General features: G+C 44.7%; 1 protein-coding gene across 6 annotated transcripts in view; it reads left to right on the top strand.

Moving 5' to 3' along the window:
* Nucleotides 1–703: 703 nt before the first annotated feature.
* The window catches only part of SPATA18 (spermatogenesis associated 18), a 37,571-nt gene continuing 12,080 nt past the window's right edge, over nucleotides 704–26,194 (top strand). Inside the window, exons 1-7 of one of the 6 annotated variants that reach the window (XR_014143031.1) lie at nucleotides 704–1,029; nucleotides 13,339–13,444; nucleotides 13,560–13,675; nucleotides 15,047–15,159; nucleotides 20,424–20,519; nucleotides 23,664–23,915; nucleotides 25,487–25,751. Coding sequence is in view for 5 of the 6 variants with exons in the window: in XM_006739266.3 (XP_006739329.2) it covers nucleotides 943–1,029; nucleotides 13,339–13,444; nucleotides 13,560–13,675; nucleotides 15,047–15,159; nucleotides 20,424–20,519; nucleotides 23,664–23,915; nucleotides 25,487–25,751 (1,035 nt within the window). In the remaining variant the exon portion in view is untranslated. Of the gene's footprint in view, nucleotides 1,030–13,338; nucleotides 13,445–13,559; nucleotides 13,676–15,046; nucleotides 15,160–20,423; nucleotides 20,520–23,663; nucleotides 23,916–25,486; nucleotides 25,752–26,194 lie in introns of those variants that run through there. The other 5 variants (XM_006739266.3, XM_031034466.2, XM_081812392.1 and 2 more) reach the window with 5 other exon arrangements.

Here is a 26,194-nt window from a genome sequence, read left to right as displayed (position 1 = left end):
AGCGCCAAACCGGGTCTGAACTTCCACAAAGTTTCAGTCGGAGAATGAGAATTAAATGAAACTTTAGAGCGCTCAATGATTCTAAAACTATACCAAATCTTGTCTAAGCCCGAGGATTAACTTTGGTTTGTGAACGTCCTGGAGCTTCAGATCTCCTGACTTGGGCACCCACCAAATCCTAAATGTTACAAATGAAGCACTGAAGGTCTGAGAAGTTAGGGAATAAAGGAAGGCGCCAAGGAGGGGCTTACCTCCTGCCTAACCAAACTGTCAGTGGAGAAACAACCTTGGCTTTTTCAGGCTAGAGGCCTCGGGATGCCCGGCATCCCGCACTGAGGGTGAGTCTCGCTCCATCAAGGGACGGAGTGGCGGCCGTCTGCAGTCTTAGCCCCTCCGCTCCCGGCCCCATCCGGAGTGTCAGGGGCCTTGGGCGGCCTCGCCTTCGGCTAGCAGGAGCAGCAGGAGCAGCAGGAGCAGGAGCAGCGGGAGCAGGAGCAGGAGCGGCTCCAGGGCGCGCCAGGGCGGGTGCCAGGCCCGGGGGGCGGTGGGGAGGGCGGCGGGGTGGGCGCTGGGTGGGATTAGCGGTCGAGGCTGGCCGCAGAGGCGGGCGTTGCCAAGGCGCGCGCGGTGCGCGTCGCTAGCAGCCGCCCGCCCACGTCAAGATGTGTTTAATAATCGCCAGGGTATTTCTGGCTGGGGCTCCCGGCGGCCGCGGGGGAGGCGGCTGAGGCGCGGCGGCTGTGGCCCAGGGCACCTCCCCCCGGCTTCCCGAACCCTGCCCCGTCTGACCCGAGGGGGAGGATGGAAGCGCCAGCCGCGCTCTGAGCCCCGCAGGAAAAGAACACCCTTCCCGCCACATCACCCCAGGGTCCTGCGGAGGCCACCGCCTCGTCCCCTCCACGTCTCCATCTCCCAGAGCGGGGCCGAGTGGAAAAGTGAGCGATGGCAGAAAACCTGAGGAAACTGGTCTCGAGCGAACCTTTACGACTGATGCACGACAAGCTAGAGTGCTGGCTGAGGGAGTACAACGTGAGTCCGGGGGGCTCGCCCTCGCTTTAGTTCCTGGCAGAGCCCTCTTAGGGCTGGCTCGGGGTGGTCGCTTATCAAAGCCCCGGCCGGCGTGATTCCTCACCGGGACCCAGGCTCCGACCCGATGGCGGGGGAGGGAGGAAGGGCACGGGTCGGCCGGTGCCCTTCCGCCCCCCACCCCCGGCGCCAGGGGGCGCTGGGGTGGCGCGGCCCGCGGGGCGCAGACTCGGAGTCCGAGCAGAGAGAGCGCCTTCTGTCCGGCGGTAACCAAGGACGCTGGAGGCCCTAGCAACGGGAAAGCCCAGAAGTCCGCCAGGGGTCCAGCCTGCTGCTTTCCCTTCCATCCCCTCGTTAGCAATCCACCTCCCTATCCCTAACTCGATTTTTTTTTTTTTTTTAAACTACACCCTTGGTCCTGCCTCTCATCACGTCTCAGGATACTCAGGGGTTGTATCACAATGAATTTTTATAAAAATACTTCCCAGGAGTTATTACCCAGATGTCAGTGAGATGGACACTTGTCAACGTTGCGGGTTTCACTTGTGTGCTGGTCAGCATGGCAAGTAAGGCACAATTTCACACCAAGGCAGACTTCAGGAGGCCTGTTACAAGGCATTTGTAGGAAGCCAATATTCTGTCATCAAACCCATAGAGCTCTTCAAGTCTCATTAATCCCCACCCCCACTCCGGCTCGCGTTAACCTCCCCCGCACATTAAGTACAACTCAGTGTTGCATTTGCTGGGTTTGATCTGTCCGTCTTAAATAGGAGGGTCCCACTCGTACAGTGGGACAGTGAGGCAGACAGAGCTGGGCATCTGTGGACCCGGAATGAGTCCCCCCTTCCCCCACACCAAGTCCTGGGTCTGGCTCTAGATAGTACTAGCTGAATTACCTGGGGCAATTTATTTCACCTCTCTGGGTCTCAGTACCTCATCTGTTAAATAGGACAGACTCACTCAACCAGATCTCAAACTTTTTTGAATTTAAATCAGCTCGTTTCTGAAATCCTACCAGGAAAATTGCAACTGGATGCTGTCTGAGTCTCTGGGCTTTCCAATTCACCCTTTGACCAGGGCTCCTGTGGTGGAGGGGAGCTCAAACTACACCTACAGCTTTCTCCTTGCCCCCTTTCTAGTGTTCAGTGTTTACCATCTTTGCACACTTTTAAAGAATGAACACTGTGACTATTCCTTTCCCATTCGGATTGCAGGAAAATTAAAATTTACTTCTTTTTTTTTTAATTTTTATTTATTTATTTGACAGAGAGAGAGACAGCGAGAGCAGGAACACAAGCAGGGGGAGTGGGAGAGGGAGAAGCAGGCCTCCCGCTGAGCAGGGAGCCCTATGTGGGACTCGATCCCAGCACCCCGGGATCATGACCCAAGCCGAAGGCAGACGCCTAACGACTGAGCCACCCAGGCGCCCCAAAATTTACTTCTTACTACCTCTTATAGCATATTATTTCTTCCTTTTTCCCTTCCCCACTTCCTTCCTTCCTTCCTCCCCCCGCCCTTTCTTTCATTATTACCCCTTGGCCTGAATAAACTCTGAATGTTAAAAAGTATATTTAGTTTGGGGGTGCCTGGTTGGCTCAGTTAGTAGAGCGTGGGACTCTTCATCTCGGGGTTGTAAGTTTGAGCCCCACATTGGCTGTAGAGATTACTTAAAAAAATAAATGTTTTTTGTTTTTTTTTTACAGAAAGTATATTCAGTTTGCCACAAGACAATGTTTAACACAAATGACATTAGCATTTGACTGGATCAAATTTAATGATTGTTTTAGAAACTATTCATAAGTACTGAGAAATGCCAAAATTTATTACACTCTCCTTTCTCAGTAACAGTAGTTCCCCCCCCACACTCCTCTACTGTCACTGAAATCATTTCAATCTAGATTCTCTCCCCCATGCCAAGCTCCTCCCCCCACCTTCATAGAGACTGCACTCTTGGAGACCAATGCCCTTCCAAAAAATCTGTGGCCATTTCCCCATGCGATCATTTTCTTGGACTATCTAGTGTTTCTGTTACATTTGACTGTTGACACCTCCATTCTTCTAAGGCTCTAAAAATTGGTCTCCTTGCCTTACCCACTTCCTCCTATGGCAGTTCTTTAAGACTTTAGGAATCTTCTCTTGGGCCTCCATTCTTGCTTCTCTCTTACACATATGCCCATGAATCTCATATCCATATTCAGGGCCTCTTCTCATCTGAGCTCATTTCTCCAATTACCCATTAGACATTTTCAGTTGTGCTATTGTCATCTCAAAGTCAAATCAGTCTAAAACCTATCTTAGCTTCTCTGGTGCCACGAACACTGACCTCTTTCTTGACTTCACTGTCTTCATCATGACACACCCCACAACATTTTTGCCAGCTTAATCTGTTGACACCTACTTCGAAATTCACACAGAACCCTTTCACCACCTCTGCTGTAATCACCCTCGTCCACCTTCCATCATCGTTCATCTAGATTATTGTAAAAATATCTCAGAGTGATTCTTCTAAACGTCAAGTCAGATCAAGTTACTTCTCTGATAAAATCCTCAGACTTTCTGTCCCACTCAGAATAAAAGCCAAAGTTCCTGCAATGGCCATCAAAGTCCTACACAACTGTGCTCCTTTAAACTCTGACCTCATCTGTTACTCCCTTCTTCACTCTACTCCAGCAATACTGGTCTGGTTGTTCTTTCTAGAGCAAAGCTTTCCAATAGAACTTTCTATGATGGACATGTTCTATACAGGCACTGTCCAATATGGTGGCTATTTGGTACTTGAATTGTGGCAAGTACAAACTGAGGAACTGAATTTTAAATTTCATTTAAATTAAAAAAAATTAAATTTATTTAAAGTTTAATTAATTTAAATCCAAATTGTCACATATGGCTAGTGGCTACTCTATTGGGCAGAAGAGTCTAGAGCACACCAGCTGGTCTCCTGCTTCAGGGCATTTTGCACTCCCTATTCCTCTCTGCCTGGAAAACTTTTGCCTGTGGATATTTCAGTAAGATATCAACATCTTTGCTTTCTCTCCTCCTTCAAGTCTTTGCTTAAATGTCACCTTCCCAGGAGAGACCATTCTGTTTACAATTGCCATTTCCTATCCCTGCCCCTGGCACTCACTGTGTCTCTTCTCTGCTTTGTTTCTTCTGTAATAGCTACATCTTCTAATTTTTACTTATTCTTTCATTGTCAATCTTTCCTCCCTCCTTCCCACTAAAATGTAAGCTCCAGAGGGCAGAGATTTCTCCCTTTCTCTGCTCATCTCTGTATTCCCAGCACTTAGAATAATGCTTGCCTCCTAGTAGTTGCTCAATAAATACTGACTGATTGAATGCACCACCATTCTCCTAGACACCCGGGTTCTTGTACTCATTTGTCTTCTTAAAACCTCGTATCCAGTGTAGAATTAAAGATGATCCCCAAGTATCTTTAATTCAGCCTTTGTTAAAATTGAATAAAAAAACCAAGATTTCCAAGTAGGGGCACAATTGAGAGGATGCCAGTGTTTTTAATAGTTTTGTGTGTGTGTGTAGCTAAAGAGAGAGGATAAGAAAATATGTATATACCACCTACCAAAATTAAGGTTACCTCTAGACTTATTCAGTATCTTGTCACATAGAGTGTGGGTTTTGGTCAATGGCTAAGAGCTTCCCTGTAATACCGCAAGTTCGTTTTACTAGTTCCGAGGACTTTTTCCTTGAGGCCTTAAGATGAAGAATAGTCATTGTAGCAAACTACATTTATTAAAATGTTGGTTGTAGAGGTTTGTTCATTAAAAGCTTTAAATTATGTTTGCTATGGAAAGTTGATTTTGCTGACTGTGACCACATTGATTTAGTTCTAATTAACTCAAGCAAAATAAAAGGCCATAAATACCACTCTAGAATTAAGAATGGGATTAAAGTTCCCCTTGGGAAACAGTTATTTTCAGTGAAAAAGATCAATGACTTGAACAGATTAGTTCTAAAACACAATGCAAAAATTTCATTTTCCTTCAAACTAGCCATTATTGGGATGAACAGTTAGATCCTAGTTAATTTTTCTTCTTTCATATAATTTCCTTCATATGGATTCCCATTTCCTCTGCCTTAATCTGTCCATCACCACTCTTTTCATTGGGTCCTATGTATGTGGTCAGACACAGTACATTTTTTAAAAATGTAATTTTCTGCCCCAAAGCCTTTGGTTTTTATTTGTTGGCTCGCTTTTAATCTTACAACATCTAGCAATCTTATGGGCCCTATGCAAAACCACTACTTGCTTAATTTTTTAAAGATTTATTTATTTAAAACAATTCCAAGAAGGGATATTTTTCAAAACCCCACTAGAGAAACACAATAAAAACAACAGCAAACATTGCCAATTCACTTTCTTTTAGTTATTAAAGAGAAGCTGAATTATTGTATTACTTGGTCTTTAAAACTTGGATTCCATTGGCTGTTCAAGGACAGCTTGGTACAAACTTTTAACTTTTGGAATTGTTTTTCCTCCTCAGTGGTTACTGAGACTGTTGGTGAAAGAACGATAGGAAATCTCTCCTTGTTCAACCAAGAACTGAGCCAATTATTAAGAGCTTAATAATTCACTCAATAAATCGTTATTTAGCTTCTGCTATGTGTGAAGGTTTGGCCTAGACATTCTATATTTACACTTTGGGCAGTGTGCCTTTATTGATTAACTTACTCATTCAACAAAAGATTTTTTCAGAGTTTATGATATGACTGTGCTGGATGCTGGGAATAGAAATATCAGCTCCATCTTAATGATAAACTTCCAGTCAGAGATGCAGATGAAGGGTAGAGGAAAGAGCATGTGTAAAAAGTGGGGAGGCAGGAAGAAGCTGGCCTATTTGGGGGCCTATGAATGGTTCTAGGCAGGGAGAGGAAGTGAGATGGGGCTGAGGAGGTGGGGCGGTTGGGGCCAGAGGGTAGAAGCTTTGGGTGGTGTGTTAAGGAGTTTGGGTATTATCCCCAGGGGGCAATGGGGGGTGGGACTAAAAGCATCATGCAGTGAGGAGACATGTAAACAAGGTGAGACTCTGAGAATGGTCCTTCAGGTAAGAGTATGCTGCCCCAAATGCCCCCAATTGATCATGAACCATCTGTGTGGTCCTCTCGGTCAACTCTGCAAAAGGGTCAAATAACCACCTACGCAGAACAGAATTAGGTCTCATGACCTAATTACTTCATAGAGATGTTAAGACGAGAAATTAACCTCCTTCCAATGTTAGCAGTACCTGGAGAAGCTCAGCTCTGGGCTGAAACTCTCTTCCTCCTGAGATGCTTTTGTTTCCACCCAGAATCTTGTGGACTAGGGAGCTACCTTTGGTCAGATGCTCTGCGATTTATTACTTTTTAAAATGTACTGTATGTAATTACAGGAGCAAATGGTAAGAACTTACCATTCCCTTGATAACCCCATCCCTAAGATAGGATAGGATTCCATTTCTTGAAGTATCATTATAGACCCCAGGACATGATGATCTGGAAACTTTTGATTAGCTGATATGTGAGTGGGGATGCTAGGGAGAGCTCATAACACTTCCTCTTGCATTACTCTCCTCTTATGTTATAGAAATCTGCCCTTACAAGTGAAAAGAGCATATTCAATATGGGTACATAAAAAGGAGCTCTCAAAGAGGTATCCCTCTGTTTTAGGATAATCTTCGTGTTGAAATAGACGTTGCCTCTATGACAAAATGTCCCTGATTCTCAGTACAAAAGGGTTGTTGTGGTTGCTATGGTGTCCTCAAACAGACTCGTTGGCTGCCTTTTCTCTCCCCCACAGTCAGTACACTTCCACATTCCTGGGGGTTCAGTCTAGTTAATTCACAGAAAACATTTTTTCTTCCCTTTATCTCCTTACAGTATACTAAGCTGCAGTAATGAATATAACTCCAAATCTTACTGTCTAAACTTACACGGAAGAGATTTCTCATTCATGCAAAGTGATGGCAACTCTCTCCGTCATTGGCTCAGGTTCAGGTGGCCCCCGCCTGGTGGCACGGTCATCTCATCACGGGACCTCAGAGGTCCGCTGGGGAAGAGAGGGAGAGCACTTAAATTATACACAGCACTTTCACTCATCTTCCCTAGGGATTGTTACGTGGCTCCCATCTAGCCTGAGGCATGGAAAGCACGTGGAATATTTAATTAGTGCTACCGTTTCTGCCACAACTACTAATGACAAATTCATGGCTAGGAAAGAAGTTGACAAGTGGTTAAGGCAGATTATTCTATCTTTAACAGAGGGGCTATCAACTTTTAAATTTTCCTTCTTAGTTTCATCTTAGACAAACTTGCTAATGGAAACATCATCATTGTTTAATACTTAAGGAAAAATCATTAATGAAAGAAACCTGATAGAAATATTAACTTCAGGTCAAGATGCTGAAATCCAGCGGAGAGATCTAAATAGAAGCTTTTGCTAAGATGTTGGGGTATATATAAGCCTACTTTTCTGAAATCTAAAGTTCAGTATTTTGGTTTTAAAAACATTGTTGTGGAGGTGGCGGTGTTGTGGCAAAGTCAGCCATGCTGTAGAACAGAGGGTTGATTTTGGAAACTGAGCCACGTGAAGGGCTGCCCCCTGTCTCCATCATGCCTCACAAATGGGTTCATCACATCAGGATTCTACCTTTAAATATCTGTCAAATACCGCCCACTTTCCCCCTCTAGCTACCATTGCTCTTATTCAAGCTCCTATCATTTCTTACATGTGTGGGAAAATCTAGGGTAAGTTAGGGCAGATCCCAAGCAAACGTTGTTGCAGAAATACTTGCAAGACTCACAGGCATAGGAGCTTCATGCTGTCCAGAGAACTCTGCCTTGGACCGAACTCACAGTATTTTTATAACCATCATGGTTACAAAAGGAGGCTAGTAGCCTGTCTCTGTTGCACAGGGATTGGTGGCTATAAAAGGACACGTTTTGTTAACAATGCCGGTAGTTCTATTCCTGAATATTCTACTCCTTTCTGTTACCTCTCACTTTCCTATCGGCATGAAGGATAAGAATAAGTTTGGGGGCGCCTGGGTGGCTCAGTTGCTAAGCGTCTGCCTTTGGCTCAGGTCATGGTTCCAGGATCCTGGGATTGAGCCCCGCATCAGGCTCCCTGCTCGGCAGGAAGCCTGCTTCTTCCTCTCCCACTCCCCCTGCTTGTGTTCCCTCTCTCACTGTCAAATAAATAAATAAAAACTAAAAAAAAAAAGGATAAGTTTGAAGTTTACTTAAGTTCCACAATTATAACATGGCATATTCCTATTGATTTCCCTGCCTTCCTCCATGCCCACCTCTAAGCCAATATTTACTTAGCCATTTGCAAGATCGTTTTTGTGGCTTCTCACTGCCCATAGCAGAGATTCTCAACATGGACAAAGCACTGTTCTCTAGGATAGTGCTTTAAAAACTCACCACAGAAATCTATGCATTTTACTTCACAACATAGCACACCTACATTCTTCTATACATATTACTGAAGCAAAGGTTTCTTGAGTAATTCTTATCTTTAGTAATTGTGATATACTCCTTTTCTCTTTCATTAAATTTTTTTAAGGGGGGGTACCGGTTGAGATTCATTAAATTGATCTCACTTCCCACGAATGCTGTGGTTCTCAGTTTTGGTTGCACATAAGAATCATTTAGAAAACTTAAAAACAATTTTCAGTGCTCAGGCCCCACACTAGAGCAATTAGAATCACAGAGCTCCTCAGGTGAAGGCCTTCCTAAATCTTGGCTCCTCACCATTTCCTCCTTTGAGCCTCACCTGGGAGATCTAGACCTACTTTTCTTACAGCAAGTCATTCTGGTTTTGCATTTATTTGCATGTTTATCTTGGACTATAAATTCCTTGAGGGCAAGAAGCTGTATCTTACCCATCATGGTACCCCTAGCATGCAGCACACAGTAGCCTTGTCCATAAGCATGTGTTGAGAGCATAAAGGCATAAGTGAAGCAGAGCATAAACCATCTCCTTCTCTGGCTTCCTGCCTCTTTACCTTCCTTCCTGGCTGTGCTCTTATTTCTCACTGCTCTTGTTTTGTTTTCATTTACTGGCCCTTCTTCCTCAGCCCACTTCTGAAATAGCAAAACCGCCCTCTGCCCTGCCCTTTGCCGTCTCCCAGCCTGGGGATCTCGTCTGTGCATATGGCTGCCGCACTCTCCATCAGCTGAAGGCTTACAGAGCCACGCCCCCAGCCCCCACCTCTCTGCTGAGATCCAGAGTCTTCTCCTTCTGCTCTTGGGATAGGGCCATGGTTGAGAGCCTGGCTCCATGTCAAAGGCTGCAGGAACAGACTTAGTTTCTGGCTCAATCACCTTTTCTCCAACTTGCTTAAGATCTTGGTTTTCTTCATTGGTGAATTAGGGATGACGGGTGGTAATCCAGTTGGTAGGGTTATTCTGAGGATTAAATGAAACTGTATTTAAAACTCTCGGCACAGGGTTTGGCTGGCACAAAGTTAAGTGCTCGATAATTGTTAGGTGCTATTACTAGACAGCTCTGTCTGAAGGTCCTGCGGATCCCCTACATTGTCTGAAAACAGCACCATCCCTCTGACACCTGTTTTCTGTTTCCAAACCTTCAGGCATCCTCCTCAGGTAATGCTAGAACCAGTGGCTGACACAGATGTGATTTAGGGCTGCACAGGGCCTTCAGGGGACCCTTGGCATCTCCACAGCCTTCAGCATCTCTCAGCCAGACGGTTACAACAACCCTTCTTCCCACCAGGCTCACTCTCTTATCTGAACCCTATGGGGTCGGCTTCTGCCAGAGTGATTTTCATAAAACGCAAAGTAAATCGGATCACATCACCACTCTCCTCCACTGCTCACTGCTTTGCTCCTTCCCCAGCTCACTACCCACTGAGGGCACTTAATAAACTCTAAGGTAACTATTAATCCTCTGTGTGTCTCCCATTTTCCAACCCTCTTCCCCAGCTGGTGAGTTCACTGACAGTAGGCAACTTTTAATTTTTTCTTCCTTTTTTTTAAAAAAAGATTTTATTCACTTGAGAGCAAGAGAGAGAGAGAGAGTACAGAGGGAGAGGGAGAAGAAGACTCCCCGCTGAGCAGGGAGCCCGATGTGGTGCTGGATCCCAGGACCCCGAGATCATGACCTGAGCCGAAGGCAGACGCTTAACCGACTGAGCCACCCAGGCACCACTAATTTTTTCAATGTAGTTTTATTTCCTGAGCTACCAGCCCAAGGCCTTACAAATAGTAGGAACTCAATGATTTATGAATGAAGGAACTTTGGAATTAGGAGACAGTATAATTAGGTCATATCTTTGCTCGATTTATTTGGTGTGAGTGACTGGTAGAAGAACATGACTCCATTGCAACTTGAGCATCTTGTGTGATGCTTTGTGTTAGAAGTTGCAGCATGCTGTAACAGGTCTCGGGAACAGGAACTGTCTTACACTGTGTATTGTCTTCTGTTGTTTAAGTTGTGTGTACAAACCCACTTAACAAACATTCCTTTGGGTACTTCCTTTGTACCAGGCCCTGGGCAAGGCATAGAAGCAAATGGTAATAATACTACAATAATGCTTCTAATTATTCTGTCCCTCCTCTATTCTGTACCTAAGTTGGCTCATGAGATCAACCACCTCCTGAATATGAGTAAACAGAGGCTCTTATTTAAAATACCTTTTCTAAGAGAATATAGCAACTAAGTGGGAAACCATATTTGAACCAAGGTCTGCCTTTATTCCTATACCCATTGCTCCTCTCAAGAACACATAATACCTCATAGGTACCAATTGTTGAGTGCCTTCTCTCTCTGAGGTGCTAGATATCTATTCTTAGATTTAATTCTCCTCTAACACTCTGCAAGGCATGATCCCCATTTTCCTGGAGAGGAAATGGGCTCAGAAAGGTCAAGTAATCTGCGTAGGATTGCAGAGGAGGGTGGCAAGTGGTAGAGCAGAGATAATCACTCAGGTCTGCTGGACCGTCAGGCCCCATTCCCTGTCCACTTAGCCTATGGCATGGTCTAGCCAGAGGGCAAAGCTGTTCTTGAGTAACAGGTTCACCATGGTAAGTGCAGGTGGGAGAACAAGGCCAAGGAGCTGCTGCTTCAACAAAGGAGGGATGGACACAGCTGTTCAGCTGGGGGTTCCAAATGTTCTGATGATATCAATGTTACACTGTTAAGTTATTCATTCATTCATTCATTTGTCAAATATTTTTGGGCCCTTCAATTTGTTATGCATACCAGTGGCAACTGATATAAACATAGGAAAGACAAAGGAACTTTTTAAAAGAGCTCCTGGTCTTTTTAGGAGAAGGGGATAGAAGGATGAGACACAGAAACAAATGGCTGTATGAGACGTAGGTGCCATAACAGAGCTTGTCACCAGGTGCTGTCCATCAGGCGTGGACGTAAGCCAGAAGCTCCACGGAGGGCACCACGAGTCCATCCCCTCCAAACTCCTCCCCGGGCCTGCAAGGCCCTCCAGGATCTGTCCTGCCAACCTCTCTCACCTTCTGTGCTTCTGCCATATACACTTACTTATGGTTCTCAAGGTGACTAAACTCGCTTCTGCCCCTGCCACAGGGCCTTTGCCCCGACTGTTCCCACTGTGCATCACAGTCTCTCTCTCATACTTCGCTCGGTGTCTCAGTGTACTATCCACTTTGCTCAGTGTCTCCCCTTCAGGGGGTGCCTTTCCAGATGGCCCTCCCCATTCACTCCTGTCCCATGATCCCGTCCTCCCTCTGCTCCCAGCTCTAACCACGATCTTAAGAGCATGGGTTCCAATCTCAGTTCTGTCATTTTACTGGCTAGGTAAGCTTGGACAAGTTATTTAACCTCTCGGCATCTCAGTTTTGTCCTCTGAAAATGGGGGGTTAACAGTGATGCCCCCACCTCCCAGTGAACTGCTGTGGGGCTTCACTGAGCTTATCTACGTAAAGCATCAATAGTGCCTGGCGCATAGGAGAGATGCGATAAACATAAAGTGTGTGAATCTTCCCATCGTGTGCCTGTCTGGATCTGACTACAGAGACTACAGAACACAGTCTGGGAGTGCTACAACAACCAGGCCAGCATAGCCTCTGTCCACAGGGAGCTTGCTTCCTGCCTGAACCCCCCTGTCCACCCCCCCACATGTATTTGCCCTGTAGCCTTTCGCCTGGAGGTCACTCTTCCTCTTTGTTCTCCTTTCTAGCCTCCTCACCCCCTGCTTCCTGCCTGGGATTCACGGCTTGAGAGGACACAGCAGTCTGTGCACCCACATGATTTGTTTGTTGCTTGTGGTTGTGTTCCTTCCTTTAGCGGTAGACTTCATTGGAGGTTTGGCTGGTGTGGAAATGGTAAAATCTCACCAAGGAGGTGAAAAAAAGCAGAATAACAGCTAAAGGCCCACCTCTTGGCTTTCTTCGTGTTCTGTGGATGTTTTGCAACCCCTGGAACTGCCCATCCCCCCAAATCTGCCTGCTTTCTCCTTGCCTAGATATCACTTCCTCTCGGAAGTCTTCCCAAGGCCATGGGCTCTGGAGTGGACCTCGTGCACACATATTTCACCGCATGGGACTGTCTCCACCCCTGTCTCCCTTACCAGTCTGCATGTGCTATAAGGCCGGGGCCATGTCTTTTGTCTTATTCACCATGGGATCCTCAACCCCCCAGTACCTTCCTACCGTTAACAAGTAGTGTTCTTTACGTACATAATGAACTTAGAGGACACGAACCAATAAAGCAGGTAAATTAGGAAGCAGTGGCTTGTATTGGGTTACAAAAGGCCTATTCACTTTATAAAAGGAGTTTTTGCAGGGTTCCATTGAGTAGCAAGTCAGGGGTATTGCTATTAAAATAACCCCCAAATCTCAGTGGCTTCACACACACACACACACACACACACACACACACTTTCTTGATGATGTGACAGTCATTGCAAGTGTCCAATGTGTAGCCTTTCAAATTTCAAATCTTGTAGTTCCACTATCCTTTATGCCTTCTGCTGGGCCCTCTGCTGGGTCCTCTGCATCTGGCTGCCGGATGGGGAAGGAGAGAAGAGAATCACTCAAGGGGTTTTCTTCTGGGTCATACCTGCAAGTGGCACATAGCACTTCCTGTCCCATTGACTGGAACTGTTACATGGCTGCCCAACTGCTAGGGAAGCTGGGAGAAGTGGTCTAGCTGCACGTCCAGGAGGAACGGGAATGATGTTTTGGTGAACACAGGGCAGTCTCTGCGCCTGGGAGCATACCAGAGCCAGGAGGCCCCTGGGTAAAGTCAGGCCCTGTCAACCTGCAATGGGTCCCTGAGGAAAGGAATTGCACTGATTTTCTGTTTTGATTTTGTAGACAAACACATGTGATCAAAATCTTAATCATTGCCTTGAGCTCATCGAACAAATTTCCAAAGTTCAAGGACAGCTCTTTAGGATCCTCACTACGGCAGCCCAAGAAGGTGAGAATGGCCTGTGTTTCCCCATCTGGCTCTCTCTTCTTTTGCTTCAGTCCTTGGTACTCTCTCACTGTGTCACTGAATTTCTTTCCCTGACCTGATTTATGGGTTCTTTTAGGTGGACATTATGATGGTGTGGAAATAATCAAATCGCGCCTTCTGCCTTGGCTGGAGGCCTCCTTTACTGCTGCTTCCCTGGGAAAACCTGTTGACAGCAAGGTCCCCTCTCTACAGGTAGGGACGCTAAAGGATCCCCCTTGACTTTCAGCACCCCGGTCAGGCTCTGGGAACTCAGACATATATAAGAGATGGCTTTTACCTAGTGAGGGACTCAGCACTACTTAGGGATTGGGGACACAGGTCCAAAAGGTGCGTTTCTGTTTACAGTAGTAAGCGGCGTAATGGGTTGAGCTTCTCTTCAAAGAGGCCTGCGTTCAACTCTCAGCTTTGCCTACTTCCCAGCGGTGTGACCTCAGACAAATCAACGAGCCTCTGCTTCCTCAGCTGTAAGAAAGGACTGGTGATGTTCTACATCTGGGACATTGCCCACATTCGGCATTAAATGGGAACTTTGGAATGACAGATTAGTGACACAGACAGTTAGGGTACACGGAGCCTCAGGAGAGACCATTAGATGGGGGAAAGCACCATATTCTGAAAGAGTGAAATGAAACGAGTTGAAAACTTAGTTCTCAGAGACTGACAAAGAGTATTGTCATTTGCTGTTGCTATGGGGTGATTTCTGTGGGTTAGTGTCAGGTTTTAGACAGTTGAAGCCCAGACTGGAAAGAGAGCATACACCTTGCTTAAGGCATTAACATCATTAAGCATTAGTAACCTTGGTTTTGCATGTTTATATGGATTTCCATAAATTCTTTTCTAAAATTAAAGTATGTAGAGTGGTCTTTTCTTAGCAGCCTTAGGGGTGCAGGGGTGGAAGGGTTCCTGCTTGGAGGTCACTGGGCAGAATTCTGGTCGCTCTTCTATGGTCCTGAGTCTGTTGACTAACCTTTCATGTCTCACTTGCTGGAAAGGAAACAATGCTTTTGCTGACCCCCTTGGGCCATTTTGAGAATTAAATGTGATAAACATGCAGAAACAACTAACATAGGCTAAGTATTCCATAGACATCAGTTGGTTTTAAGCAAATTTTTCTCCCCTGGGGATTTTTCACATGTTGCTGAGATTTTTACCCCGTGGGTGTTCTTCTGAGTATAAAGATATGAGATGATATTTCAATGGCTTTTTAAAAAGTTGATGTATAATAAAAAATTGAGCTATAATTTACCTGCAGTGAAATCCATAGGTCAATAAATGCATATATCCGTGTAACTCACACCCTATTAAGTTATAAAACATTTCCATCTCTCCAGAGCATTACCTTGTGCCATTTCCCAGTCACCTACCCACCCCCCCCCAACCAGGCAACCACTCTTCTGATTTTTATCATTCTAGATTAATTTTGCTTGCACTAGAACTGCATATATATGGAACTATGCATTTGTGTCCTTTTGTGCCTGATTTCTTTTGCTCAGCATAATGTGTTGCAACCCATCATCTTGTTTCATGTATTCAAGACTATTTTTGATTTGTGTATCATTCCAGGACACATTTGATAAGGAGAGACATAAAGAGGCTGGTGTTCGGGATCGGGACATGCAACAATTAGACTCTGAGTTGACTTCGACTCATAATCAACTCAACCAGGTTCAAGACGAGTAAGAGGAATGCAAGTTATCTTTTTCCAAAAAGAATTGTTTGTTCTTAATTTTTAAGTTTGAAAGGAGAATAATGGCTCATGTAAAATGTAGACATCTGCAAATAACTCTGTGTGTGTGTGTATGGAGAGAGAGAGAGACTGAGAGAGAGAGAGTCAGACAGAGAGTAAGGAACCAGTGTCTTTGAATCTGGGGATAAGATTTCTATATTATAATAGGCTACCTAAGACCCTGCTCCCCTTGGCTCCATCCCTGGAGCTCCTCCTTCTCTAGAGGCCTGTTATGAGTCTATATATGTAAACAGGGGAAGATTGTTATATGATAATCTGTCTTTTTTTTTTAAAGATATTTTTTATTTATTCATTCAAGACACAGAGATACAGAGAGAGAGAGAGAACATGAGCAGGGGGAGAAGCAGAGGGAGGGGGAAAAGCAGGCTCCCCGCAGAGCAGGGAGCCCGATGCGGGGCTCGATCCCAGGACCCTGGGATCATGACCTGAGCCGAAGGCAGACGCTTAACCATCTGAGCCACCCAGGCGCCCCTGGTAATCTATCTTTTGAAAGAAAAATAAGATGCAAAAGGGAGAGGGTTAAAGAAGGTCAGACAAAGAGTAAAATTAAGGAAAGAGAGCAAAAGTAAGATGAATAGGCTGCATCCGTCTGTCAGATGTGCTCATTTAGAGGGTATAAACGCCTGGCTGAGAAGTCAGACTCTTTAAAGAATGAGCATTTCAAGATTTTGGAATAATTAGTAGATATAAAAAGTACTTTAAAGAAGTTAAGCAATGCCAGGCAGCAACAGGTGTCAGATGCCAAGCCAGGGTAGCAAGCTCAAGGAATCACTGCAAAGAAAATTGCAAGCCTTGGGTTTGCACTTGAGGAAGACAGACAAATGTGTCTGAAACTGCATTCAGCCCACCTAGCCAAAACCCATCAATCGGATGTTTCTCAGTTGGAGCCTTGCTCCACTGCGGACATGTATGGGGCGGCAAGGAACTCTTTAGTTAGGGCTTGTGATGGAATAAGTTGTGGCATGCTGCCTTGTTCTCTGATGAGATTTCCTTTTAAGGAAAGCATCTCTACTGATATAGTTTTGCTTGATTATAAAAGTAATAAAAGTTTCCTTCTCAAAATGCATACAACATACGAAAGTGGCAGTATCATAGCCAAGGGGTTTATCTGAGGCACGATTATTGCTAATTCAAAATGCATACAACAAATACAAGTGTAAAGGTGAAAATCACCTGTTATCTCATCCCGGTTAACGTTTTGGTTTATTTTGCTCCAGACATTTTTCTTTGTGTGTGTTTGCATGTGTGTGTGTGTGTGCGCACACACACATAGACACACACACACACACAGTTACCTCCACACCCCCCATTCATTTCCAATTGGAATCATTGTCAATGAACAGTTTTATGGCTGCAACCGTCAACATTTACAAATGTAATGAGCAAAAAAGCACAATCGTCTGAATTTCTGCAACTTATTTCAACTAATATCAGCTGATTTGGAGTGAGGTGAGGATAATTAAACTTACCATTTCTTTTCTGGTTTACTATACAGTCCTTTTCCTGTAAATATTCAGTTAGTTCCAAGTTCAAACTTCTGTTAGGGGCTTTTTTCCCCTCCTCTCCAGGAGTCTCCTCAGCCCTCCTCCTTCCCTAGACTGGCCATTTAGAAGTAGAGGGATGCTTGTGTGCTTATGAGGGATGACTCAAGCTGGAGAGGAGAGACTTTGGGTCTTGTGCTGCTGTATGAGTTCTTGCTGCCTCGTTTCCAATTGGGCAGTAGAGTCTTGTGCCAAGGGGTGCTGATTTGTGGCTTGTCTGGTTAAATCTTCTGGAGAATTTGCTGGCAACTGCGGCTGGCCAGGCCCTTCCATTTGCCACTAACTGTGAGGCAGGGCTTCAAGACTTTGCTGGTTCTTGACTTCTATTAGCACCAAGAGGAGCCAGGAATTCCTTCCTACCTCCCTCTCTTATCATTATGGCTCTGTAAATAGCCATCAGGAGCATCAGGGGTCAAGGAACTATGACTGCATACTTTTTGTAAAAAAAAAAAATTATTTGGAAATAATTTCCAATGCAGAAAATCTGTAAGAATAGTACTAAGAACACCCATATACACTGTCATGTATGTTTCATACTATTTGCTTTATCCTTTGTGTGTACACTTTGTGTGTATCCTTTGTGTGTATACATATATATATATATCCTCCCCTCCCCCCACCAAACCCTGTGCATCTCATTTGAAAGTGGCACAGATGAAGGTGTTTGCTCCTTTACCTTGGATTTCCTAGTTTGGTTTGGTTTTTAACCCACCTGTGGTTCTTATTCTTTTAAGACATCAGAAATGATGCTGTCTGTCCCCCACACTCTGTGGTAGCTAGGTCTCTCCTTTCTCTCTTACTCTACCTGCTACCTGCTACGGAATGAGTGGCCCACCAAGGAGATTCCCCATGTCTGACCTTGTGGAGCCCAGATTGGTTTTGACTCAGTTACAAATGGGCAAATTCTAATACAGTGCTCAATGGGGACAGGTCTGCCCAAGTTTGATGAATCCTCGAAAAGGAAGATGTCTAGATTTTATACTCGGGATCTGGTTATGAGTCTCTGTGTCTTCATTTCCTATCTCCAATCTATTGGCAAATCTGGTTGAATCTACCTCCTAAACATCTCCCACTCTTGTCCCTTTCTTACTATTCTACCACCATTGCCCAGTTGAAGGCCCTGATACCTGTTGCCTCAACCAGTTGCCTTCCAACTGGCTACCCTGCTATCATTCTTGCTCTACTATAATCCATTTCACACATAGAAATTTATAAAGTCAGACCCTGGCTTAAAAGCTGTTAGTAGCCTCCTTTTACACTTAGAAAAAAATTCTAAACTCCTTACCAGGACTCTTGTAGCCCTGTGTGATCTGGCCCTGCCTCTCTCTACACCCTCATCTCATGCCAGGCTCTCCTCACCTGGTCTGTGGTCCCCTTCCTCACCTTGCAGGCTTTGCCTGTGCTCTTTCAGAAACATGGCGGTCCCTCTCTGGTTCTTTGCATGGCTGATTCTTTATTAGCTTTCAGGTCTCAGCCGAAATGTGACTTTCTCAGTCTTTCTGTGACCATGTATATCGAAAGGTCTTTCCTTCCCCCCGCTCTGTAGTTCTCTTTCACAGTGATCTGAAAATAGCCCTTACCACAATTTGGAACTTTAAAATATTGGTTCACAAGTTTCTGATCCACTAGACTAGAAGCCCCAAAGGGTTACTGTCTTGTATCTGTTATTCTGACACTGTTGTATCCCCAGCACCCAACATCATGCCTGCCACATGATATATCCTCAATGAATGAATAAATCCCTAATAAAAAATAAGTAAAATAGGGCACCTGGGTGGCTCAGTTGGTTAAGCGACTGCCTTCAGCTCAGGTCATGATCCTGGAGTCCCGGGATCGAGTCCCGCATCAGGCTCCCTGCTCAGCAGGGAGTCTGCTTCTCCCTCTGACCTTCCTCCTTCTCATGCTCTCTGTCTCTCATTCTCTCTCTCTCAAATAAATAAATAAAATCTTAAAAAAAAATAAGTAAAATACATTAACTTGCTTAAAATAATGCTTGGCACATGAACGTACCTCCCTTTCTTCTCTCTGTATATCATTCAAGGGTGCCAAATTAGCATGTACGTGTGGTTGTATGTACATGTGTTCACACAGGTGTGCCATGCCTTAAGAGAAAAACATAACTACTTTATTCCTGTTCATACTCTCCTTCCTTTCTGGGTCTGTTTGCTCCTTTTAATTTTCTACAGTTTTCTCTTGACAAAAATGTTCATTTTCTTCTCCATGTACACTTTAAAAACCCTGTAACATAGTCACCTCTGAATTAAATCACAGCAATTTCCTCTTAACTGCCAGTAGCCCTATTATGAAGTTATTGCTACTTTGGCATTTGTTAAAAGACTTTAGACATTGTGTTCATTCATTTTTCAACTAAAAAAATCTCTACTGTGTTACAGGCACTATTTTAGGTGTTGGGGATAAAAAGATAAAAAATAATTTTTGCCCTTAAGTAGCTCACAGTGTATTTGTAATGAGACTGTTAGTGTGAACCAAGTGTTGGAGGTGCTCCGGAGAAGGGGAGACACACTTGGCTTGAGAGAGTCAGGGATGACATTTGCATGAGCACTCACAGGTTGCGTGGGCACTTGTTAGGGGAGGAGGAGGAGAAGGAGATGGGAAGGAACACTGGGTAATCACACCAACTCTTGCATTGCCTGATTGGTCGGGATCTGTGGGGACTTGGTAGGAATCCTGCTAGCTCATCATTTCTCTATCTGCTTCACTGTCTAGGGGAGGACCCCAGTGTTTGACCTTCCATTCTTCCATCTAAAAGGAAGGAAGAAGACAGGTGTGAGTTTAGATAGCGACTGCAACCTTTCAGCCTCAGATGAAAGAGCCTGGATAGTACAGGGAGGTAGGGTCCAAGAAGTCAAGAAACCTTTGCCAACCTATGATCTCTTGCTGGACTAGGGTGACTTAACTGAGAACCACTGGTCTCCATCCAATGTCATCCATACACACCCATTTCTTTTTAAATTTTAGATAGACCTAAAGAAATAATAGGATTTGTTATGATTTGCCTATAATGAAGAGAGTCCTTGAAACTCACAATGACCTAGCTATGTTGAAAACTCAGGAAAATCATGCTCAATAAGTGGTGGAAGTTAGAGGCATGAAATACTTGGTAGTCAAGTGTGATTGTGGAAGACTTTCTTTGTAGGTGGGCAAATAATTTTTTCTTCATATGTAGGAAGTCTGGGAAAATTAGATCAAATGCAACTCTATGGTGCAAAGTAATGAGAATACTGCAGAAAAGGGTATTGGGATATTGCAGAAAATGGAGATTTTATAGGGAGAGGCAGCCTGAAGATTTGGTGTGCTGAGCAGATGAATTAGGAGGGTGAGAAGGAGGAAGTGAACAAGTTTCTTTGCCCTTTACATTCTAACGTTAATAATTATTACATAGCTCTTTAGTGGTAGCCACTCTATAATGTCTTCACGTTTGACATTGAGAAAGAATGCTAGCATGCTTTTGCATACAAGCGCACCATAATATTTGCAATAGTATCTGATTGGATGCAGATGTCTCATAATTTGATCTTGTTTTTGTTGAACTTATATCATATGCCAAAAGTTCCTGGGAGAACCTATGCCTTGATTTGGAGAGTCTGCCAATTTTGGAAAATCTGTCTTAAGTTACTGATTTCTCTTACAGTCTGGCTGAAACTGAAAAGACTCTTGAAGAAACCAAGAACAGATCGGCCATATCCCTTTTGGCTGCAGAGGAGGAAATAAATCAGCTAAGAAAGCAGTAAGCAAAAAAAAAAAAAAAAAAGACAGGATTATTGCAGTCTGCTGATTGATCTTTGAATTTAGCTTTTTGGTACTCCATTACAATATGAAAGAAGCTGTTCACAAAGAGGAAAGGCAGCAATAGTTTTATTAATGTTTTATATAATTTTTTTCTTACTACAAAAACGCTGTCTACTATAGAAAAATTTCCAAGTACAACAGTATAAGAGGAACCCAAAAACCCTCTCAAAATTCCAGAGCCAGTTATTGTTACCATTTTGCTATTTCTTCCAATTGATACATTAAAAAAATAGTTATTACTACAAAATCAGCATAAGGATACAATTTTGGACCCCATCTTTTCACTTAACATTGTTTTTCTCTATTACTAAGAAAAAATAGTGCAAGACTTAGTTTTAAATACATGCATCATGTTCCATTATTTAGATATTTCCCTAATAGTGAGCATTTACTTTGATACTGATTTTAAACATTGGAAATAACATTGTGATAATTATTGCAGCAAATGTTAGTTTAAATTTCAGATTATTCTCTAAATATAAATTTCTAGAAGGAGAGCATAAACACATACTTTAAGGTTATATCTTCCTTGAATTTTTAAAATCAAAGTATAGTTGACACACAGTATTCTATTAGTTTTAGATGTACAACATAGTGATTCAACAACTCTGTACCTTATGCTACGTTCACAAGTGCAGCTCCCATCTGTCACCTTATGATGCCATTACGATATCAGTGACTATATTCCCTATGCTGTGCCTTTTATTCCTGTGCCTTACTTCTTCCATATGCGGAAGCCTATGCCTGCCACTCCCCTTCACCCCCTTTACTCATCCCCCCACATTCTCCCTTCTGACAACCACCAGTTTGTGCTCTGTATTTATGGGTTTGTTTCTGCTTTTTGTTGATTCATTTTTTTTTATTTCACATATAAGTGAAATCTTATGGTATTTGTTTATCTCTTTCTGACTTATTTCACTTAGAATAATACACCCTAGGTCCATCCATGTTGTCACAGATGGCAAGATCTAGTTCTTTTTTATGGCTGAGTAATACTCCATTGTATGTATATGTATATATATTGTGTGTGTATACATATATAAATATATATATCATATCACATCATATCACATATACATATATCGCATCCTTATCCATTCATCTATGAGTGGACATGGGTTGCTTCCATATCTTGGCTACTGTAAATAATGTTGCAATAAATACAGAGGCGCATATATCTTTTCAAATTAGTGTTTTGTTTTCTTTGGGTAAATACCCAGTAGTGGAATTATTAGATTTCAATATTTAACTTTTTGAGGAAACTCCATACCGTTTTCCAGAGTGGCTGCACCAGCTTGCCTTCCCATCAACAGTGTACGAGGGTCCCCTTTTCCACATCCTCACCAACACTTGTTATAACTTCTTGTCTTTTTCATTCTAGCTATTCTGACAGGGGTAAGTGGGTATACCTTCATTGATCTTAATTTTGATTTTTCCCCCCAAAAAGCAAGTGGGGGTTGTATTAAAACACACCCATGCACGCACACACACACAAATACCTTTTTGCTGCCTTCACACATGTTCCATTGTTCTGATTTCTTTGGGAACACCCTCACTGTTGTAGTTGGGAGCACTGCTCTGTTTTCTACTTCTATCTCCCCCTCACCATCATTTTCTTTTCTCTCTCTCTCTCTTTTTAATTTTATTTGCATTTATTCAATGCAGAATTTACTTCCGGGTCATACGTTTTTATTTCTTCAGTTTCTTCTGGGATATCTTTTTCTTCTGTGCAACCTCCTGTTTTGGTTTAGGGACAATCTGCTCTTTTTCAGTAAGGACCATCTCCATGTGGCAGGGAGAGCTCATGTAGGGGTTAATCCGACCATGAACCTTGTAAATTCTTCGCCGCATCTTGGGGGCTTTGTCCACCTGGGTTGTGCTCCATGACCAGAGAATCGACATCAAAACCCTTAAGCTCAGCATGACTCTCTGCCTTTTTAAGCATATGCAGTAAAAACTCAGCACTCTTCCTGGGCCCCCGACCCTGTGTGCAGCCCCACTGTTTGGCCTGGGCACACCTACCGGGTCCACCAGTGTAGCGACCAAATAGCACACATGGCTTCTGCAAAGTGACGTCCTTCAGATACTTCGTGGCTTTTGGGATCTGCATACCCTTGATGGCCTGGGCAGTTTCACATGTGTTCTTAAAGTGAACATGAAGATTTGAACCTCCTGATGTGGATGATTTTGTAGGGTTTTCTGGGTTAAGCGAATAGCGGGCCATTTTCAGAGGTCACCTCAGGCCGCTTAGGGGAAGAGTTCTCACCATCATTTTCATCTCTTATTTCCTACTTGATAGAACTTCTCAGATTCTTTGACCCTATAATTGAGTGATTTCCTGTAGCAGCGATTCTGTTCTTTACCGTTTCCAGTGCAGCTTTTAATTCTGCTATTGCATTTTTAGCTTCTCTGTGTCCTTCTTAATCTTAGCCCTTACCTTTTCATCTTATATCATTGTCCTTTTCATCACAGCACGTTCTCTTTGTGTGGGTTTGCTCCTGTTTTAGGTAGTCATGCCTCTCTGCATCTTTATAAGGATGCTAAGTTTATTTCTGAAGCTTTGTCTCTAGAATACATTATTTGTATAAATTCACCCTTCCACCTAGTATTGTGGATGTTATTCCATCTCTATTGTCATACTCCACCCCCCCCCCATTCCATCTGTTCAGAGAATCAGAGAGCTAATGAAGATAGGAGATTGTATCTTTGGCCAGCTTCTGGACCTAGGCTTTGGAGGTCTGATGCTTCCAGAGTTCTGTGCAGTTAAGATCAGCCTAATATAGAACAGGATGACTATAGGTCCACTCTGCTTTTGCTGGAGGATCTGCGTACATACTCCTTTCTCAGGAGCCTTTTTTCATGCAAGCTGCAGACGTGGGGTGGCACTCTAACCCTGGTAATTCTGCTCTTTTCTGAATTGTGTTTGTTCCTCGTGCGTTTCCATCACAGTTGTCCAACGCAGTAATTGCTTTGCTGAGTAGAGTAGCCTCTGTTGTTAGGTATGCCAGTTGTTGCTATTACCTTTCCTCCATCCTTCCCTCCTTCTCTTTTCTTTCCTCCTTAATTTTTGTTTTCTGTTCAGGCTTAAATCTCTTCAAGTCCAGGAGGAATCCCGCCACCGAAACGTAGAACATAGAAGTGTGGAGCATCGGTGTACGGAGCCTAGAACCTCAGAGCCGAGGACCTCTGAGCAGAGGAGGTTGGACCAGCGGGGCATTGACAAGTGGGGCGTAGAGCAGCGGACTGAAGTGATTTCTGATTATGAGAAACAGCTCCGAACGCTAAAGGACGAGATAGCTGTTTTGTCTGCTGAAAAATCTGTGCTTCAAGGAAGGTCTGACAAATTCTCACAGATCTTTTCATTTAAGTTCCTTTTGGTAGTGGTAAAAACGTGGCTTGGGAAAAAAAAAAATGAAATGACATCTTGCACCCAAACCCCCACAATATGGGAAACTTTGAATTGAAAGGGATTGTTTTCTCTAACTGCCCTCTTCCAGAGAGAGAAAATACCTCCTGGATTGTCAGTGCTTGGGCGCTAATTAATTTGGGGCTGACATGGAAGCCCAAGGAATGAAACTGAGAGATATGTGAGATGAGAGGATAGTTCTTTGGCTTGAAAGCAGATTTGGGTGGGCCTGTCATACATGCATGGTACCCATGCCAGAAGAATGTTCCATAATAGGAGGGTCCTGTTCTCTGAGGCCGGCCAGTCCCTCTCTGGGGTGACCACCTGTCATTTTACTTTCTATAGCTCATTTTGTCTGATGAAGTGTGTAGGTGAGTGTTCTTGTGACATCCCTCTTTACTGATGGACAGAATGTTAAGACAGGTCATTCGGAGTTACGTGAGGACAGAGCGGGACGTTTTTCTTGGAGCATTTTCCTTGTTCTTTTTAACACCCACCACCTCCCTCAGCCCCACAGCATGCCCGGATCCAAGCTATCAAAGCCACTCCCACCCTGGTCCCCATTCCCCTAAATGCCACCTTAGCCTTTCATTCTGGGGAGTCACTCTGCCATGTTGTGCTGGTACTAGCTTGTCCTGGCTCCCTAGAACTGATTCTGTGCACGTCTGCCTCCCTCCAAGTTCAGTGTGATGTCACATTCATAGCTCGAAATGGGTCGCGGCGGCAGTGTTTCTCGCACTATAGAAATTGGCAGACTACTGTTGAGGGTTTTCGCTTCGCTCCGCTCCACCTTCAGGGCGGGCTTTGTAGAAGAACCGTTTGCTTCCTAGTATCTTCTACGCTTCCCTCCTTAGGGACCCATTTCCTTTAGAATTTACTTTGTACTTGATAGCAATACCGTTCATTGATGCCGTGCTTTACAATTCACCGAGCACTTCCACCTGTATTAGCCCACTGGATCTTTCAGGCCCTCCCTCCCAACCAGAAATAGGGCGAGCATGTTGTAGGTAAGAACTCAGACTCTGGAGGGGAGAAATGAGCGCGAACGGTCCCACTGCTATAGAACGAGAACGCAGATCTTCTTTCTCACGGTTGAGTGTTCATACGTTCACGTATCAGCCTCTGATACGTGAGTACCCCAAGGCTGGGGTAAGAAATACTGAGAAGCTGGTCTTTCTCCCTCTGGCTCTTGCCACCAGTGTTACTTTCCTTTTCTGAGCCTCTAGTTCTTTGGCCTTGAAATGGCCAACAATCGATGTTGAGCTCGAAGGGCTGCTTAAAGGATAAAATGAGGTGCAAATTCCCTGTGCAGATCCAGAGCGGATGACCGCGTATTTGATGCCGGGCAGAGAGGCCGCGGGGGGCGGGGGGCGGGGGGCAGCTGCTTTCCCTGGTGCAGCAGGGCGCACGGCTCCTGGCAATCACTTGCAGGTCATGGGCCGGGAATGAGAGAGAAGCGAATCAGAGCGCTTCTCCGGCTGGTTCTTGCTTACCAACAGGTCCGCCCGGAGCCGGACTCCCAGCCCTGGCCCTCGCAGCCACAGCCGCAGCCGCAGCCGCTCCACCAGCCCCGCCACCGCGGTCGTAAAGATCAGGAGCCCGTCCCCGAATCGCGCCAAAATGTCCAATGTGGCGCGCAAGGCTGCCCTCCTGTCCCGGTTCAGCGACGCCTACTCCCAGGCCCGGCTGGATGCGCAGTCCCTGCTGCGGCGCTGCATCGACAAAGCCGAGACCGTGCAGCGCGTAATCTACGTCGCCGCAGTGGTAGGTGACACTCGTGCGGCTGTGCCCCAGAGGCCCGTGCGCCCCGCGGGGGGCAGCACGGGCGTCAGCCGAACGGGACGGCCTAAGGGACTGGTCGGCCCTGAGGCCACAGACGGAGGGTGGGATTTCCACTTCCTTCCCCCCTCCCTCCCTCCCTCCGTCCCTTCCTTCCTCCCTCTCTTCCTTCTTTCCTTCCTCTCTTCTTTCCCTCCTTCCTTCCTCCCTCCCTTCCTTCCCTCCTTCCTTCCTTCCTCCCTTCTTTCCCTCCTTCCTTCCCTCCTTCCTTCTTTCCTTCTTTCATTCCTTCATTCCTCCCTACTTTCCCTCCTTCCTTCCTCCCTTCTTTCCCTCCTTCCTTCTTTCCTTCCTCCCTTCCTCTCTTCTTTCCCTGCTTCCTTCCCTCTTTCCTTCCTTTCCTTCCTTCCTCCCCTCTTTCCCTCCTT

The sequence above is a fragment of the Leptonychotes weddellii genome, chromosome 2 (genome assembly GCF_054177405.1).
Source record: "Leptonychotes weddellii isolate Sample4059 chromosome 2, ASM5417740v2, whole genome shotgun sequence".
NCBI lineage: Eukaryota > Metazoa > Chordata > Mammalia > Carnivora > Phocidae > Leptonychotes > Leptonychotes weddellii.
This window is presented reverse-complemented; position numbering and strand designations above follow the sequence as displayed.